The 20846-nt window shown below is 36.1% G+C and overlaps 1 protein-coding gene across 1 annotated transcript in view; it reads right to left on the minus strand.

Moving 5' to 3' along the window:
• Positions 1-257: 257 nt before the first annotated feature.
• The window catches only part of LOC129724576 (uncharacterized), a 47350-nt gene continuing 26761 nt past the window's right edge, over positions 258-20846 (minus strand). The window contains exon 3 of the mRNA XM_055679569.1: positions 258-669. Within this exon, the coding sequence (XP_055535544.1) occupies positions 496-669 (174 nt within the window). The 3' untranslated portion in view covers positions 258-495. The remainder of the gene's footprint in view (positions 670-20846) is intronic.

The following is a 20846-nucleotide window of genomic DNA, read 5'->3' on the forward strand; positions in this document are numbered from 1 at the left end:
TTAATTGGGAAACGGTTAGTTCCAATTCTATACTCCAAATAGGCAAAATGCTACATTTTTTGTGATAATAGAACATTACCGGTTTATACAACAGATAAATTACCGCTGACAGATTACCTGTAAAATCACATTTTCTCTTAAATTAAATTATGATTTTGAAGCTTAGTTTTTAATATAATTTTGATGTTCTTGATCGGCATTCAGGGTACATGAATTGATTGTGCTGTGTTGAAACGGTTCAAACAGAACAGAACAGGTTTTCAGCTACAAATTCCAGAACAATTTATTTTCACAAAAAACACTGTTACTAGAACAAACAAAAAGGGTTGAAAAATGGCTATATTATTGCAACTAATATTTATTTGAATCATGCTGTTTAAAAACATACTGAATTGTTTGCGTATGCTTAACAAATTATGCGGTGCTGATTTGCAGCTCGTAGTTCGTAGCTCGTCACCAGCCGTAGCAGTGGGAAACGATACAATTTGAACAATATTAGAAGGGACAGCAAATGGTTCCGACATCTCCCGGATTGAAGCACACTCCTGCTGGAGTACAGACAGTGTTATATTTCACGTAGTTGTACACATCGCGATCCCGAAATCCAACGGTACGCTCGAAGTGATTCAGCAAATTGATGGAAAAGTTTTCCGGCTCTGTAACATCAGTCTGAAATGAATCGATAAGAAAAACAGCATTGCAAGAAATAGTATTAATGCAAAGAGTGGTGTGTCGTGACAGCATGCAATTGAGCGAAATTCGATTTTGATTATTGCACCGCACCGCATACAAAAAAGCATCATCGGTCATTAGCAACAATTTTGAGGCAATCGTATTTTTCCCGCTAATTACTGATTAATTTTCCAGTTTTTCATTGCAGATAGCATTGGTTTCTGCTAGTCACCGCAGCTGGTTTCCACTTCAACATTGTGTTCTGTGTAGATTAAAAATGAATTTGTGAATAACGATCACCTCGATGATTAAACGGTATGGTAAAATGATTATACTAGTTTCGGTTGCTGGACGATACAAAACCCAATCGTGCGTATCTCTCAGCTGTACTTGACTGTTTTCATGTGCGCGCACTGATTTCCCCGTGTAATTAAAATGGACAGCAAATGCTACCGATGTCGGCCAGATCGATGCAGCCGGACTTGGAGCACACTACCGAGTACTTCACGGTCGCATGGATGTGGTCGCGCTGACGGCCGGAACCGGTGTTAAATGTCAGATCCACATCGCTCAGCTTCGATGATAAAACTGTGTTTTCCTGCGGTGCGGCCGTTGCCGGCGCGTCCTGTTCGATCGCCAGGAATGAGTTGTCGCCCGCGGGAGTGGAATAACGAAAGCAAAGCGTCAATTATGTACAATGACTGCGCGAGTTGCCGGCGATGAGTTATGAGCTAAATCGGAAATTCAATGGCCCCCAGATGCTTTTTTCATGGATGCAAAGTGATTTTTAATTCCTATGTGGGGGTGATCATTTTCGAAATGATATAATACAGGTGTACAGCTAACGACTGATTATAAATTTAAAAAAAATTGGGTTCCGGCATTCCAGTCAACCGGTAATTAAAACGAAAATTTGTTTTCTACTTTCAAAATCGAATTGGCGGATGGCGGAAAGCCAAAACTCATTTTCGAAATAACACAGGTTTACATGAGTTGAAAGGGGGGTTATCTTTTATAAGTTTTAAGCTATAAAAATAATACCGACATAAGAGTAGATGTTACAATAATGCTGAAAAACTGAGAACAAATAATGTCTTTTATAGGTGTTTACTTAGAACTACGTCTTGCTTTAGTGACAAGCAGTGTGAAATAAAAAATACCGCTCGTACATATGATTATTCACAAGCTGAGAAGAACCTACACGCAAAAGTTGAAGTCTTGTACAATCATTGTGTCTTCCCGATTCGCACAAATGTTGCACAGAAATCGCACAATAAATGTGTGAAACGCATAACGCAACAGTTGTACTGCGAACTCATTGACATAGATTGAAATCAGAATATGTATCATATACCGACACTTTATTTCTCACATCGAGTGTATTAGTGACTGCTCTTTCTCTCTTGCTCGTAGATTTTACATGCACGTGCGACGAGACTAGATACGTCACATATAATGTACAGGTTGCTCTTTCGCTTCTTTTCGGTTCGGGTTGCGACGCGCAAGACGATGTCTCGTCGCTTCACGAAATGAGCGAGACACCCGTGCTGTACATACTAGATGCCAGTGTTGTTAGTCTCACTCATACTGTCGATGCGTGCTTGCTGCTATTCAAAGAAAATGCATGAAGAAGAAAAAGTATCTCGAAAGCGTGTGTGCAAAAGACTTGAAAAGCGTAACATATGTCTCGTCCTCAAGCAGAAAGGAGGAGAAAGGTTTTACTTCTCGCTCGCTTTGCAATGCTGATTGATATCAGTTGAAACTGTTTAGGTGTAGTAGTTTGGAGCTGCCAAATACATTGGAGAAACGCTAGAGCATTAATTGCGTTATGCCCAACACGCAATCATTGTACTGGATCCGAATTACATCAACAATTGCGCTAAAAACGCACAATTTTGTACTGGTTTCGCACCATACAACTTTTGCGTGTAGTTGAGTAAAAATTATCCCTCCCAGCTGGTCTCGAGGTACGATGCTGGCCTAACAAGGCAGTCATCGTAGGTTCGAGTCTCGACTCGGGAGAGACTGTTAGTGTCAGTACCATCGTAGCGCTAGACCCGCAATTGTTCTGTACACTGAACCAGTTGGCTGCGAAGTCTGTGTATAATAAACAGAAACACGAGTTCCGAATCGGAATGTAGCACCAAGGCTTTGCTTTGCTTTGAGTAAAAAATTAACCAACCACTAACTCGCTTTCTCTAACTCACGTTCGAAGGCAAACCAAACTTATTTCGTGTTTGCAGTCGTGAGGTGCAAGAGCTGAAAGTTGTCATTTTAAATCGAATTCAAATTTCCTTTATTTGAAAGTTACTGGTAGAGGTGAACCAGCCAAAACGGAAAGCATCTCGAATAAATGATAGAGGGTGGTATCCAAGACACGACCGCATAGTTGACGTAGGACTACAATAGTTTTATTCCAAATTGTGTTCTAGATTGTGTTCCAGATCGCAAAACGATACCTACGCGTTAACCCAACACGACCCACTGTGCGTCGACAACGGCAATGAAGTCTTCACTTGGCTTGGCTGCACACAAATGAATATCGAGACGACGAGTGACCAGCGCTCTATTCATACATTGCTCGGTGCAGTACTGTTGTCAGCATGTTTACCTTCACGACATCAGTTTTAATAACATTCTGACCGCAGAACGTAAAACTGTCTGATATTGGAGGTGGTTACGAACTTTCCGAAAAAGCTTCACCTTCAAGACATCAAAATAGTCTAGGCTCATGTAAGCGAACATTAGTTGACCTATTGGGACGGGGAGATTCTGTCAATTTTTTTCTGCCCCTGCTGTACAGGATATCACAGCAGGCAGTTGGTGTCTACTCATGAAGTCTGTGCCAGGCGTGCTCGCATGTGATTGGTACATTGTTCGTGAAAACTCGACCTTGAAACTTTTGTGAAATTTTCACTGTTTAACAATGAAATGATAATGATAACTGAGGAAATACAAAATTGTCCATCATTTTATATTGATTATTGTAATCCATCATGTGATTACATCAGTATTACCGTTTGAAATCTTTCATTCCAACGTTACACTTTGGTTTTAGTTTCCGCTGAATGTATCTCGATATAGTGCGGTTAGACGTAGTCCTACGTCAAAAAAGCAATAAAAAAATTCACTTATATACCTAATTCAGCCTACAGCCGTGGTTGTTATTTACCATGCTCATAGAGATCTATCGACCGTCTGTCCTTTCTCGCGGTTCTAATGTTCATTACTGACCTAATTTTACGCTTAATCTCTGGAACATAGCTATCGTTTGTAGGCACCCCAATGCACAGTGGGGAATCGCTAGCCATTAGCCTAAATTTTTTTTTTCGTAACCTGATTCATACTATTTTTCCTTTCTTGCTTTAACTTTTCGAAGCTTGGCATATTGATGTTTTTCGACATAATTTAAAAAAAAAGTACATTACTTTGAAACGCTCTACAGCTTCAATGATAGCTTAGATTTTTTTTGGTGTCAAAGGAAAAGTTGTTTGAAATACTGTGCAAAACGAATCTCCGTCATTGAATATTATAAAATTCGATCATAGTAGGCTTGACACTTAAAACGTAATGAAAAAGTGATTTTTCGTAGAAAAGAAGCTTAAAAGTTTTGTCGCCGCAGTTTGCCACGGTTATGAATACATTCAAAATTTAGGTAAAAACATAAGCTTTTAAATGCATACTGTCCGCTGTTACGCAAAACTTCGCAACTTGTTGTTTTAGTGAGAAATGCGATAGCAGATTTTTCTATTGTAATTTTTAAACTAGAAATTTTAACCAGGAGTGAAATTATTCATTACCATAATACTCCATTATTGAAAATTTGCGATAACGACACTAATCCGTAAAGAATAAAATATAAGTTTGGGCAGAGATCACAAAATTCAACTTTAAAAATTTATTCTAATACGTGTTGTCATTGTTTCATTCTTATTGTTTCTTACAATGATTGATCAAAATGCGTCAGTTAATTAACAAATACAACTTCTGCTCCAAGCTGTTTTACTTGTAAAGCTAAAATATTGGAGTTTAACAACATTGGAAAAATGCGGACATTGAACGTAAACGAAGATTGCTTGTATTACGGAATATCTTCGCTTCATGGTTAGATACGTTGTTTTGAGTGCATGATTTATATTTCATATCGGCTGGGATTCAAGTACAGGTCGGACTCGATTATCCGGAACATCAAATTTTTTTTCATTCCGGATAATCGAATCACACAAAAAATACTGAAATTTTACGGTTAACGAACATAAAATAAATATTTCTTTTCTTTATTTTACTTGTATGGGTGCAGTGGCGTAACCAGAAATTATTGTTGAGGCGAAAATGGAAAAAATCTTGAGAAGCAAAGAAAAAAAATTAGACATTGATTATTTTCACTTAATTCGAACATGTCATAAACATGCAGGAAGTGACTTAAATGGTAACAAATATGCCAGAAGGGATGGTAAAGGCAACGAATAATCGAGTCTAAAATTCCGGATAATCGAGTCTCCGGATAATCGAGTCCGACCTGTACTGATGAAAATCTGGGTGCAAAACACAGTAGAAAGCCACCAAGAAAAAAATCAAGTTAGACCAAATCGATGATTCAGGTCAGCAATATCATTCAATCTGCCATACTATCTATAGGAAAGATGACCGAAGATGCTCAAGAGAAGAGTTACTAAATAAATGAATATGTCCAAAAACATTCCACTCGCAAAAAAAAAAATAAAAACAGACTAATCATGACAAATTCAATCATCTTATTATTTCGACAGATCCAATAGTTAACACTTATTTTAAAAAGGTAAGTAGTAATTGTAATAAACTTCCAGATGAAGTAATGTTACTATTGAAGAAAACAATTTTTGAATCAGGAAGAGTTGATGAATCAGAACACAGTTATAAATGTGCAGAAAAGGAAATGGAAGATGATGATTGTTTGATTGCATTTAGTTTGTATTACCTATGTTGTTTTAATTTCAATAGAAAAAAATACTAAAATTTTAGCAAAATTTAGTTTATTTGAGGGGTCGTCGAAAACCTACGCAATCTTTTTCAGTGAGGATGACGCCCTATGGCATTGCTAGTGGATAAAGATCATATAATTCTATTTAATAAAAAAATAAGGGGAAAGGTGTCAAAAAATCATTAAAAATTGGATTACGTGCTCTATGGATGGCCTGAAATGAAAAATGGATGTCAGATTCGTTTTCAGCACCCCAAAATCATGTAAATACCACGTCATGCGACAAGCATTTATCAACACCTTTTTTGCTTACCCAGCCTCTGTATGAAGTCGCCCCACTGTGCAATGTTGACATCTCTCTTGCCTCCTTCCGTTGCTCCACTATTATTTATTTATTCATTTATTTATTTAATGTGATTTAAATGATAAATGTATGGTTAGATGATGTGCGGTCAGAATCATAAAAGGTATTTTTAAAACTTTTGAATATTTTTTTCTTTTGAACATAAACGATGGTTCTATAAAATTCGAAAAAGTTTTCCGAAACAGAGAAGGTACGAATACAGGCAGTCATTGATTCGTTGCACCAAAATGCAGTATGATGAATTTTTTTTTTTTATTAATTTAAGACACTTTACATTATAAATGCATTCGTGTCTGTCAGTAGTATGATGAAGGTTTCGTTGCAACAACATTCTAGTCGCCAGTCGACATCCAACAAGTTTAAAAATCCGACTCAAACTTTTTATACAGGAAAGCAGTCGCTATAACACGACGCACGTCTTCCGCATCATACAAAAAACACACCTGAATTTCTTCGAGAAATACCGTGGAATGGGGTGAAATTGATCAGTGGGGTGAAATTGATCACCTGAAAATTCGTGACAAAAAATACTAATCAAAAGATATTGCTCTTACAACACTTGGCAATGTTAACGTGTCCTTAAACGCAACTTTTTCATGATTCACATACCTGTCAAAGTTCACCCTTGCATGCCCGGTGCAACTTTTCATACTTTCTAAAAATTCTTCTAACTCAGTCAAAACTCAATCAAATTTGATCGAACAAGTTTCTAATTAACAAAATAAGTACTGAATTTATTTAAAGTAATCTTAGTTGAGGGTTAATTACGTTAAATTTGAAGAAGTGAGTAAAGTTTGATAAAAGCTCAAAAAATGCAATTTTCAACAATGATCATTCCATATCATTAAAGTAATACTGATGAATTCGCAGGAAACCACAAAGATTTTAGTTTCAGAGCTAGTTTTTGAGCTTTTGCAACAAACCGAATTGAAATCGGTCTAACGACGATCAAATAAAAGCAAATTTAGCAACAAGCAGCTCGTGAACCAAAATAAATAAATTTTACCCTGAAATATCGTTATTTTCGTTTCCAAACTAGCTGTAAATAATTATTTTCAGTACAGATATCATCATTTATCTTTAGCATATCGAAAAAAGCACATAGCCAAAAGAATGAATGGATTTCAATGGTGATCAATTTCACCCCAATTTAGTATCTCATAGTACCTTATAGAATTATCGAATTTGTTTCATGAAGTAAACGATAGAAACTTCACCAATGGTTTACTGGAGCACATACCAGTACTTGTTTTAAAATTATACTATTTCGGGAAAAATGTACCTACATGTAGCTAGTTAATTGGAAATTGTTGTAAAAATTTATCAATTTCACCCCGTTCCATGGTACCAATTCTGAAATGCAAAATGGTCTAAAGAGGGGTTCAGTGATGAAAAAGTTCGTTCTTGACAATTCCGATGTTTCAGGAGACGAGAGAACATCGCAACGAAGGCAACGTTATTGTTTGGACAGGCAGTAATAACACTCGAAAAACTCCAATATGATTTATATAAAGCAGAATGAATTCCGAGAAGTACTGGGTATGGCTAAAGGAAGCTTTGATTTCTTTCACGGACAAAGTTATGAACGAAAATCTTAATTTTTGACATTGTAATGTGTAGCTAGAAAAAAAACACTCATAAAAAAGTTCAGCCTGAAAATGTCAAAATACTCAAACGTTCATAACTTTTTGTTTTGCATTTCAACATTCTACATTCATTAACATCTTCAATGTGTAAAAAACTAGATTCTTGAAAATGATAATTTCAGAGACATTTATTATTTTGTGACACTTTGGAAAATTTTGCACTGAAATTTTTTTTACAGTGATTATATTTTTTCGTGAACCGCAATTTTATTACCTACATCTTTGCTGAAGATGATGTTCAATCAAACCAGCCGTTTTTCGGGTATAGAAATTTTTATCCATCAGTCACCATTTTGGATAGGCCCTTTTGAAACAGCAGTCGCGAGACTACATGAAGAACTGATATCATAAAATGGCCTGTTTATCAAAAGGAACAACTGTGAAAAGTTTCAGCGAAATCGGAAATGACATGCTGAACCAATTTTTTCTACCTATTTTTCATGGAATGTTTCAGAAATAGAAAATGACCATATATTTTAAACTAAAGCAATTAAAATGAGTGTCCCACATCTCAGTACTACATACTACAGTACTCGAGAGTTCACTGTTAATGAAAAAGTGAAAGCATGTCTTCATAGTATTTTTCGTTGCTATGTGATAACATAAAAAATATGAAAACCAGAATAATTCTTAGAATCAATCCATCCAACTCAATCTATGTAGGACAATTTCTTCGTCATTTAGCATTGTGTTGACTCAGTTTGGATTCCTCGTTATACAAAAATGAATTAGATGGATCGAAGCAAGCGTGCAACGCGGGTAGACGCCTTTTTCCTTCCGCATACGCGTTTTAACAGGAAAATAATACCTAAATTCCTTCAAATCAAACCGACTAAATAAGAAAAGTATACACATAAATTCTTCCAGCTATAGTGTGTCAAAATTTGTTGTGAAAATAAGCTAGTGAGCTGTTAAACGTGTTAGTTTAATGAGTGAGTGGAAGCAACATAATTGTGGAAAAGAACGCTTCCGAATTGATGTTCGTAATAGAAATTTAGACGGCGCACAGAGGAGTACCTAGAACAAAAAGTTGGTCAAAATACGAAAAAAGTTTTTCGACGCTTTTTGGTGCCGCTATATTTTTTTCTGCAGCTTAAATAATTGCCTCACAAAATGCCATCACTAGATTAACGTTAGACGGTATGATCATATGCTGGGAGCGCTGTAATCATTGACAAATTTTCAAGCATTTTTTTGAGAGTTGAACCATTTATAGTAACAAGTTGTGCCAGGCGTCAAAAAAATGACAATTGATCAATATTTTGCAGCAAATGGGTTCTTTATGTTCAATGCCAATAAACTGGTTGATAGAAATTCCGAAATTAAAAATTATAACTACTCTTAAGAAGTTTTCGAAATTAGTGTTTTTTTGTATTTTCGAGCTCTTTCAATATTAAAAAAGTTATCAAATCTCGCGGAATTCGATCATATAATCTTCAGGGGAATGGAAGCTATTAGCATCACGAACACATCCTCGCAAATATCTCATCCGGTAACGTCCAGATTGACACTTGCGACCCGTTTAAAGAATGTTGTTTTAGGCAAATTTTGACGTAAAGTGTTCACGCGTACATGAGAAATGAAAAAAAAATAGCAGATTGGTCCCTGCCTCATGCTCTAAACATAGTTTCAGCACTGTAAACATTAAACGCGATTAGTTTAGTGAACAAACTTCAACTAATTTAAGTTAACTTAATATTACCTTGATGCACAGAATCAATAATCCGTGTAATTAACACTCCGCACAAAAGGTGTTCCACGAGGCATCATATAATATGTGAGCTTCAAATTGAAATTCAAAATGAAGATATTTGCCACATCATTTTTCTGGTAAATTCTTCGATTTGTTTCGCTGCCCATTTTGCGAACACTAATTATACGAGCGTATTACTTCATTTGCTCATCTGCTCGCTAACATTAATGAAGACACATAGGCTATGTAAATGTAAACATTAAGTTGTGTGTGTGATATTTGAAGTTACTCTTTGATACAATACTCGAGCTAGCCACTTCCACTTCTCACTTAAATATTTCTCAAAATATTGCCAAAAAGCAGCGAAAATAATTTTGGCCAGGTTTACAATCGAGTTACTCCTCTGTGCGGCGCAAATATGGATTATTTCAAGGCTAAATATTCTTTCTTACATAATTCTATTCTATCTAAGATTTCATCGATGAGAATGCAGATTTATTTACATAACGCGTTAATGTAGTAAATAACATAATTGTTGCGTAATACCTGGTTAGGTAGTAGTTAAGTCAGTAGTTTTGAACATTTGTTAGTAATTGATATGCTTCCAAGATTTTTTAAAGAAAACTGGTGATGTTGAAGCTATTGAGTTAGTAAATATCTATAATTCTAACTAATTGAATCATAATTAGGATTATATGTATTGAGAGCAATACAAGGTAGCTCGCGAGATAGGTGTAATTGGTTCGAGTGAAAAACTATAGAGCAAGATCGCGCCAAATGACCTATGGTTGAATATCGACCGTTTTTGATTTGAATGAAACTTTGCACACGTATTTGGCTTAGCAAACTGAGCATTTTTCACAAATGGAGAGATTTTTTACACCAATGAGTTACATGTTTTATACGAAGCATTGTAGCCCAGAAACCGTTGATTGTGTAGAAAAACTATCTGAGAATAAGTTGTAGGGAATTAAAAATGCACTATAAAAAAAATATACACTGTACCAAAAAAAATTTTTTTGATCAAAAAATATAAAAAATAAACATTAAATTTCAATTTAAAAAAAAAGAGTTGAATTTTTTTTATTTTTTTTTTTCAAAGGAACTTGACGTTAATACGCAACTTTTTAAAAAAGTCCAGGATGAAAAAATGAAAAATAATTTTTTTATGGTAGATTAATTTTTTATAAAAATACTTATTTAAACATTTTTCAAAATATTTGTATTTTGATGATTTTAAAAGATGCAGAGAGTCATTTTGAATCAAAAAGCTCTTGGTAGTAAACATTCTAAAGGCATCGGTTTTCGAGTTATTTTAAATTTAAACTCGAAAAATTATTATTATTTCGGAAAATACACGTTTTTCTTAATTTGTCCATGGTTGACCAGCAAAAACCATACGTTTATTGGAATGCTTGATCAAAAATGTACAATTCATTCTTTGACAACAAAACGATTGGATAAATAACTCAAGCGCTAAACCTTAGCCTACCTACACGTTCCCCCTTGCCGAATGTTTTATGAAAAACCTAAATTAATCCACCTAGCGGTCAGACCAAGCCTTTCTCATTCGTACTTATTATTCGTTAAAATAGATTTACACGACACACTTCATTTCAGAAAAAATACCCCTTGATAATATTTGCTGGATTTATTTATCACTCTAAAATAACAAATCATTGGTAGCAGTGAAACCATACCGAACATTTAAAACATAATCTTCAAACATATATGTATGAACATACATTAACACATGCGAATAACATGAAATAAATATGTTTCAAATATATGACGCGAAATTTATTTTTGATCGTGGTATAATCGAAACGTCACTGTACTCATATATAGGTTGGACTCGATTATATGTAGGCTCGATATATTATTCGTTAAAACAAAATTTTTGATTCGATTGTTTATGGTAAGATTTTTTTTCTATATCGAATATGACTTGCTTTTCTCAACTTTTGAACCACGTGTATAATCACAATAATTCGTCAGTTAACCCTTAACTAGTCCGTTTATCTGAAATCAGTATTGTTCAAATCGGTTGTGTAGTTTCTTAGATAATGAAGTTTCGTGATTTTCACATTTTGATTCATTACAGACGAAGTTAAAGTCCGATTACAGTAAAATTTAATAGAGTGTTATAAGGAAGTTATACCTTCCATTTGACACTAATTTTGTGAAAATCGGTTCAACATTCTCTGAGAAAAGTGAGTGAGTTTGGGTAGTCTTCGAAAATTATTTTTTCTTTTCATAGCTGGATTTCACATTTTTAAACACAACAGGCAAAGTAATAGTCCGATTGCAGGAAATATCAATAGGGTATCATGGGGCAACTGTACCTTCCATATGACACTGATTTTATGAAAATCGGTCCAACTATCTCTAAGAAACATGAGTGAGATTCAATAGTCTTCAGAACACGCTTCTGTCCATAGCTTTTGAACTACAAGTCCAATCTATATAAAATTCAAAAGTTAAGGGCTTTTTAGGAAGCCCGTTTATTTTAAACCAATTTTGTTCAAAGCGGTTGTGTAGTTTCTGAGATACTGAAGTTTCATAATTTTTACATTTTGATACATAATAGATAAGATTATAATATTATTAGTTTCATGAAAATCGGACTAGCCATCTCTGAGCAAATCGAGTGAGATTGGAAGAGCGTTACATACATACATGCACACACACACCTATACACACACACACCCTCACAGAAAATGCTAAGCTCGTCGAACTATGTCGATTGATATACAGCATTCGATCCTTTGGAGCACTTTTATACGTTTGGTTTTTGCAGTGATTGCTATACCTTTCTAGAAGAAAGACAAAAATCAATAGAGTCTTATGGCGCAACTAGACCTTCCATATGATTTTATGAAAATTGGTTCAACCATCTCTGAGAAATATGAGTAAGACTAAATAGTCTCCAGAACACATCTCTTTCCATAACTTTTAAACCACATGTCCAATCTTTATAAAATTCGAATGTTAAGGGTTTTTTTAGGTGGCCCGTTAATTTAGACCCAATTTCGTTAAAATCGGTTGTGTAGTTCCTGAGATAATGAACTTTCGTTATTTCCACTTTTTGATACATAACATATAAACTAAAAAGCCGATTACAATATAATTCAATAGGGTTTCATGGGACAACTAGACCTTTCATTTAAAATTTTTTTTGAAAATCGGTCCAGTTATCTCAGAGCAAATCGAGTGAGGTTGAAAATTTGCACATACACACACACACATACAGAAAATGCTAAGCTCATTGAGTTGAGTTGAGTTGGGTGATATATGCCATTCGACCGTTTGGAGCACTTGTATACCTTCGGTTCTGCCAGAGGTAGTTATACCTTCCTTGAAGAAAGCAAGAATTCGTGAATGATATAAACTCATCGGAAAACGTTTATATTTATAACCTCTGGACCACATGTTTATTCATTGTAAAAATCATCGATGGTTCTGAAGACAGCATGTTCATTTGATACCTGTTTTGTTCCAATCGGTTGTGTAGTTTCTGAGATAATGAAGTTTCGTGATTTTCACATTTCGTTACATAAAAGACAACGTTACAGTCTGATTATAATAAAACTCAATAGGGTCTTATCAGGCAACTAGACCTTTCATTTGCAACTTATTTCGTAAAAATCGGTCCAGCCATCTAAGAGAAAAGTGTGTGAGTTCAAGTAGTCTCAGAATAATGTTGCTTTTCTTAGCCTGATTTCACATTATTATATATAACGAACAAAGTTAAAGTCCAATTACAATAAAATTCAATAGAGTCTTATGGGGCAATAAGACCTTCCATATGACACTAATTTTGTGAAAATCGGTCCAGCCATCTGTGAGAAAAGTGAGTGAGATTAAACAGTCTTTGAAACACGTTTCTTTGCATAACTTTTGAACTACATGTCCAAACACTGAAAAAGTAATTTTAAAATGGTCCAAAAACAAGCTCGTTCTTTTGATATCAATTTTGTTCAAATCGGTTGTGTAGTTACTGAGATATTGAAGTTTTGTGATTTTCACATTTTGATACATAACCTCGAAACTAAAAATCCGATTACGATAAAATTCAATAGGGTTCTATGGGGCAATTGGACCTTTCATTTGCAATTAGTTTGATGAAAATCGGTCCAGCCATCTCTGAGAAAATCGAGTGAGATTGGGAGACCGTTATATACATACACACACACACATACACACACACACACACACACACACACACACACACACACACACACATACAGAAAATGCTCAGCTCGTCGAACTAAGTCGATTGATATACGAGATTCGACCCTCTGAAGCACTTTTATACCTTTGGTTTTTCCAGTGATTGCTATACCTTTCTAGGAGAAAGGCAAAAATATGTTTGTCGTGCAACACTACCTACTTGTTTACTAATAATAACTGTTTGTAAAGTACGCAACCAATAACTACTGGGTTACCTATAATATCTGTTTCCGTATATAAATACGATTGCACTACTCCAGATGTGTTAGTAACAGTTTGCATTTTGTGAAGATGAATAAAGTGAAAATGGAATACACCAAGCCCAAATGCTGTAAACCCTTTCATGATCATCGGTGCTCATCAAGCTTACGCAAATTAAACGAAAACGTTATTGTAAAATTAAAAATCAAGCTCATTTTAATACATTTTTATCAATTTGTGATTCGTGTAGTTATTGGAATGATAGTCAAGTCACCATTCATCCCTTCGTTGTTTACTATTCAGAATCTGGAACACTTAAGACTATCAGCTTCATCATAATATCGGAAGTACTCCATCATGATACTGTTGCGGCTCAGGTGTTCATTGCCAAATTAATGAGTTTTTTGAAAACAACAATAGAGTTGAAAAAAGCGATGGAGCTGCCTCACAATATAAAAATAGTAAAAACTTTGCAAGTCTTTGCAAGTTCAAAACAAAATATAACGTCGATGCAGAGTGGCATTTTTTTGCGACTTCTCATGGTAAAGGCCCATGCGATGCAATTGGTGGCATATTAAAACGAATGGCAGGAAATGCAAGTTTAGCTAAAGAACATGAACATCCCATTACAAGCGCAAAAGAATTGTATGATTGGTCTAATCAGAAAAGTAATAAAAATTCATCAAAAATGTCATTTAGTTGGGCCTCATATGAAGAATATGAACAAGGAGTAACAGAATGGAGCAATATTTCCAAAAAATCTATAATAATAGCTGCCACACAGAAGTATTACTCTTTTGTTCCGATTTCAGAAAATAAGATACAAACGAAGCTGTTTTCAAAAGATGACGAATCATTTACTTATGATGTATATAAAATATAAGGTGAAACTAGTTCTGTAAAGTATCTATGTCATAAAAAAATATGTTCCTAAGATAATAAAACTCGAAAATAATTATTTGATTCTTATATATATTTATATCTCTTAGAACATTTAACTATTTTCTTGAGAACCGTTCGCTTAATCGTTTTGTTGTCAAAGAATGAATTGTATATTTTTGATCAAGCATTCCAATGAACGTATGGTTTTTGCTGGATAACCATGGACAAATTAAGAAAAACGTGTATATTCCTAAATAATTATAATTTTTCGAGCTTAAATTAGAAATAACTCGAAAACCAATGCCTTTAGAATATTTACTACCAAGAGCTTTTAGTTAAAAATGACTCTCTGCATCTTTTAAAATCATCAGAATACAAATATTTTGAAAAATGCTGGAATTAGAATTTTTATAAAAAAATTAATCTACAATAAAAAAAATATTTTTATCCATCCTGGACTTTTTTAAAAAAATTGCGTATTAACGTCAAGTTTCTTTGAAGAAAAAAAATAAGAAAAAATCAACTCTTTTTTTTTAATTGAAATTTAATGTTTATTTTTAATATTTTTGGTCAAAAAAATTTTTTTTTTTTACAGATTTTTTATATATTTTTTATGATGCATTTTCGATTTGCTACAACTCATTTTCAGACAGTTTTTCTATACAACCAACGGTTTCTAGGCTACAATGCTTCGAATAAAACCTATGCCAAAAGGCGTACGCCCTTTTAGAATGTAACTCATGGGTGTAAAAAATCTCTCCACCTGTGAAAAATGCTCAGTTTGCTAAGCCAAATACGTGTGCAAAGTTTCATTCAAATCAAAAATGGTCGTTTAAATTTTCGCGTATTTCCAGGTGATTTGAAATGATTTTGCTCTATAGACACTTGGAGGTTATAATTTTTCCAGGTTATATTTTATCCAGTATTTAAGGAATACTTCGCGCATCACAAATCGTGTGTAAGAAAGTTTAGCCCAAGAACAGTCCTGTCCGCACAACAGCCTTCGTGATATTTGAAGTTTAGTTCTGCTTAACGTATAGTATCATGCACTAAAAAGTTACAAGAGCTGTTCATTTTTATATTATTACAAATTTTTTTCTGTGATACTCGTAGAGATGCAGTGGAACCCGCGGTCCCTATACAAAACGAGCATCACCATCCCTTTCCAGCCCAAGTAGTACCGCCTTTTGGTCGTGGCCGTCGTCGTTATTGGTCAGTTGTAAAAGTATTGTGAATCAGTAAAAATTGCACAATGAGAATGTAATGCTAGTCCCAAGAACCATACATCTGGTTTATTTTGCAATTTCCTATCTATGCTATGCTATGCTTGTTATACAAACATGAACTAATCTTATCATGAAAATTATATGAAGAGAATGTTTCAATTTACACTTCCTCTTAAGTCCTACGCAATACAAGTCCTCTTCAATTATAGTTACCGATTTCATACGCCATCGATTTTCAAGTCGCAAAGTGCTAACAAGCTTGTCAACACACTCTCCAGCATAAAATATCAAACTATAAATTCTCCATTACGAGCAAGTTTTTCTTTCGTACCACCTTTGGTTCCCAGCATTTACGCCTACGACATTGGAAAATGAGTTCATATTTATCGCTCGATTTCAAGCTGACGATCCGCAAACAGCCTCGGCAAGGCGAATACCGCTTACGCCAACAAGCTTACCGGCTGGTTTGTAATGTGCAATCCCTTGAGCTGTTGAGAACAAACTGCTTCTTGTTGGAAACTTGAGGGCACAGAATTAGAGCTCGATGTCATACAGTCATCACCGAAAGCACAATCAATTTGCACGCTCCATTAAATGCATCCCGTATCGGAGTGTCGGCTGCTCCAGCTCTGGGAAAACTCGTCAAAGTAGAACTTTTCTTCGCATGGCTATATCCGTTGCTAGTTATCCAGTTGGAAGTAACTGTTGGAATTCACGGCGTAAGTCGATTGAATGTGAAAAAATGTAACTCGATATTTTCAATACTTTTTACCCTTTTACATCCGGCAAAGTGAGCGTTGGAGGAAAATATGGATTTATGACGTTCTACGAATTACGGATTGACCGATATAAGCGCATATTCCTCCGCCGGCATTTATTGAGAACCAAACGGAAACATTTTCTTAAACTTCGACTTCTAGCAGTTGGCTGCGGGAAGTGGTTTGTAAACTGCTCACAAATTGTCGATGCATTGCTGCTGTCGTCGTTACTGCTTCAAAGTCTGCTAAGGAAGCGATCAAACCAACCGAGTACGCGGAGAGAAATGAGCAACTTGAGCTGAATTGATATGAAATTTCAAATACGAATTAATTCTCGTCAGTTGAGTCTACCGGCAGCGAGACTCAACGGAGGATTGCCATTTTCCTGGGTTTGACGCTCGTCTGAAGTTATTAATCTTTGATGTATTTGTTGAATATCGATAGAGGAGAATGGGGGTGATGGAAAGATGGGATGCGCTAACAGTTTCTTTGATGGAGTGGGTTCAATCTACCAAAGTAACTCTTTCATAAGACTAAAACTTTTCATATACACTTCTAAACTATCTTGAATATTTTACTGCAGTTTTTATTTTATACGATAAACAATTCCGAACTGATGTATTGAGTATCGTTAATACTGATTACTTGAAAATGACTGCATCGATGGATACAAACTGGCGAAATAGATCAGATAAATTAAAATCCAACCAAGCACGAAGTGTCAACACTGAACGTGCACTAGACGACGTGCACTTTTCAAATTTAGCTGGAGGGTTTACTCTACGCCGGCAATAAATTCTCGTTTAGCAGCAAGAAGCAACTTAATTTCAAGCAGAGTTTTCCGTAGCTTCCTGCAATGCATATACTTAGGTATATTGAATCAGCCCGAAGCAAAACTCTTCGCACACTTGTACGACCTCTGGCACCGTATCCTGTATCCTCCGTGCTCCGACCCATGTAGTCATTTTAATAGTGCTCTCCAATAAACTGGCTTCTGCTTCGGAACTGTGCTGCTCGACAGAAGACGTGTTTTTTTATGGTGAAGGAGAAAACGTACCCAGACTTTTCATTCTTGAGTATGCTTGGGCGGAAAATTAACGATATCGTTTTTCAATTTCCCTCCTGCGTATCGAGAATATGAGAGCTGACGTTTCGTCAGAGCAGCGTTTGTTCATTTGGTTTTCCGCTCGGTTGAATAGAGCATTGTAATTTGATAAGATATTGGTTGAGCACTGTGATTTTTTTTCATTTCCTTTTTGTATTAGGTACCCAGACCTAGTAATGCATAATTTGATTAAAACAATTGATTTAGATTTGTTCTCATCTTACAAAACGATCAGCTATTATTGATTTTTCCTGTGTATAATGATCAGAAATGGGCAGCGCTATTTTCAGCTCTCTATAAGAAATTTGGCCCGTTACGATTTGAAGCATTCTAATGAGCTTTTTCTGGATCATTATGATAATTCATGCGAACTTGTAAATGATGTGACGAGGATAAAATTTCAAATCACTACCTTTCTTCAAAATATTGCTGATACGCAACATCAAATATTATGTAAACTGATTTAAGCGAAAATGAAAGGTTCATGGAAGGAAAATAATATTGAACACTCGCTACACAAGCTAGAAAGGCTTTGTTTTTCGAGTGAAATTGTGAAAAAGTAAAATATCTCGGGAGTAACATATGACAGATAGTTCCTAATATTTAAATTCATCATGAGATCAGAAAAAATAGAAAATAGCATCGGCGCAACTACGGAGGGGCTAGGGGGGGCTCACGTGTTTAGCCCCTCCTAGAATTTCCCATAGAATGATTGTATTCAATATATATACATTCCATACTACTTATCAGAGCATCAAAATCAACACAAATTGAGATGTCGTCATTCATTGGCTAAGAACTAGTTCCGCACCCAGGATCGATTCTCAACCCTTGCTCTCTTACTCACCTTACCAGTCAGACGAGAGCTGTAGTAACTCGTGCTGTATCAAGAAGTCGCCAGTTTACTCGGTTTTGGGCTGTGTTTCACCAGTTCCCCAGACGTCTCATCACTCGCAAGTCTCTTTCGATCTGGTCGAGCCATCATGCACGCTGCGCCCCTTAATTTCTTGTGCCGGTAGGGTTGCTGAAGAGAAGTGATTTCACATGGTTGTCGTCCGACATTCTTACGATGTGACCGGCCCACCGCAACCTATTGTCTTTCGCCAGGTGTGAAATGGGGTTCTCTCCAAGCAGCGCTTGTAGCTCATGGTTCATGCGCTGTAGCCATTATCCGTCGTCCGCTTGTGCTCCACCGTAGATAGTCACCTTCTGTTCGCCGATAAGCACCTTCTGTTCGAAAATATCAAAAGGACTTCCGTAGAGGACTACCGGTTATCAGGGTTTTGTAGTTTTTTGTATCGAAGTGGTCATGTCCTATCATCATCGTGATTGGTGCGTACGTTTGTAATGTCTGAGAAGAACGGGCCGTCGTTGAGAACGTGGTCATCTTGTTTTGCTGTACGTTGGTCGAGGTAAGAAGGGACTTTGGACAGCTAATCCGCGGGAAACTGCGAAGTTGGTGCATAGCAGGCTGTGCGAGCCGATAACCGGCTTATATTAGTCTATCCTTCCGTTCATGTCCCCAATCGTAATCGTAGAGTTTCTCCAGCTGTGCGTAGAACGCTTCTTTCCCTGCATTAGGTCTTCCTTCGTGAGGGCAGTGCACATTGGGAACAGTGTAGTTGTGGAACCGGCCTTTAATTCTCAACAAACACAACCTGTCGCTGATTACCTGCCGCTTTGGTGGTACTGTGCCTTGCGGCCACAAATCCACTGTACCTTCTCTCCTTTCAGGCAAAGCTCCTGGAGCGCAACGATGTCGAAGTGGCGGGGTTCTAGCTGATCCAGCAGAATCCGGTCGACATCCGGGTCGTTAAGCGATCTACTGTTACATGTACTGAGCTTCTAATCGTCGTCCACATTTCGTCGGCTGGGCCATTGCCGATTGGTTCGTTTTGAATTCTTGATTCTTCGTAGTATGTTTATTTTAGTATGCTGCTTTACTAGAGCTGCGATGCCTAGTCTCGCGACGGAGCTGCCGCCATGGATGTAGCTGGCGAGACACCGCATTTCATAGTTCAACCGTCCGGTCCGAATCAGTAGCTGTTTGAGCCGCCCCTAGCCTGTGGAGTAGACGCGCAGACAAGCTGCTCTCTAAGGAGAACAACTACCCCACCGGTTCACCGGTTTTTCCTTGGTTGCTCGTATCCCAGTCGGTACCACGTGGAGGTAGGAATAGGGCATTATGCCTTGAACCACACTGGGGTCTATTTTAATCTAACTAGTACGGGTGAACTGTTAAAAAGCACTGCCCAGCCGTTCACCAAATCTAGCTCTCCTCAATATCGAATCATTGTTGCTGAAAGAGCTTGGCGTTGACGATGTGTTCAAGATATTCAGTACATCTTCGGAGATTCTATCCCGAAGTGATTTTTTCTGCTTTTACGATACTATTTTAAGCGTCATTAAATAAGCATATTCAAACTATTTTTTCTCTATTTTAAAATGACATACATGAAAACTAGCCCCCCTAGAAATTTTCCTTAGTTGCGCCCATGGAAAATAGTAGAACAACATGGTGAGATAAAATTGATTCGACTCTTGTATGTGATATGAACAAACCTCGAAAAAGTTGAGTTCGTTCTCAAAAATGAAATCAAAATTACAGTGTTGAGGCAAAATTGCTGGGACGCAATTAGAATAGAGAAATATTTTTTATTATAAGCTTGGTATTGGCACAGACTAGAAAAAAGTTATCTCTGTAATCAAAAATCGACTAATGACTATCCACTATATGACTGAAAAATGAATCATCACTAAATAGCAAATTTGCATCGCTATATTTAGTATAAGGGAGTTTTGCTAATTTCCAATTATAGATTAGTTTTCAAAATCTCTCATATCAATTGATGACTGTCTGTTTCGGGAAAAAATAAATAAATCATTCATTCCAACTTTATAGAGAATTGGAATAACCTGAAATTGGGTCGTATGTTGGTTAAATCTTCAATTTTTTTTTATCTTTTAGCATTTTTTCTCATTGGAAACTGTTCATGAAAACCATTTTTTTTTTCTGTTGGGTACATTTTTCACTGCGACCACAGATTTGACCATTGTGGCGGGCCCCGATTTAATATGAGCCCCATCAGGGTGTCGTACCACTATT

The sequence above is a fragment of the Wyeomyia smithii genome, chromosome 2, assembly GCF_029784165.1.
Source record: "Wyeomyia smithii strain HCP4-BCI-WySm-NY-G18 chromosome 2, ASM2978416v1, whole genome shotgun sequence".
NCBI lineage: Eukaryota > Metazoa > Arthropoda > Insecta > Diptera > Culicidae > Wyeomyia > Wyeomyia smithii.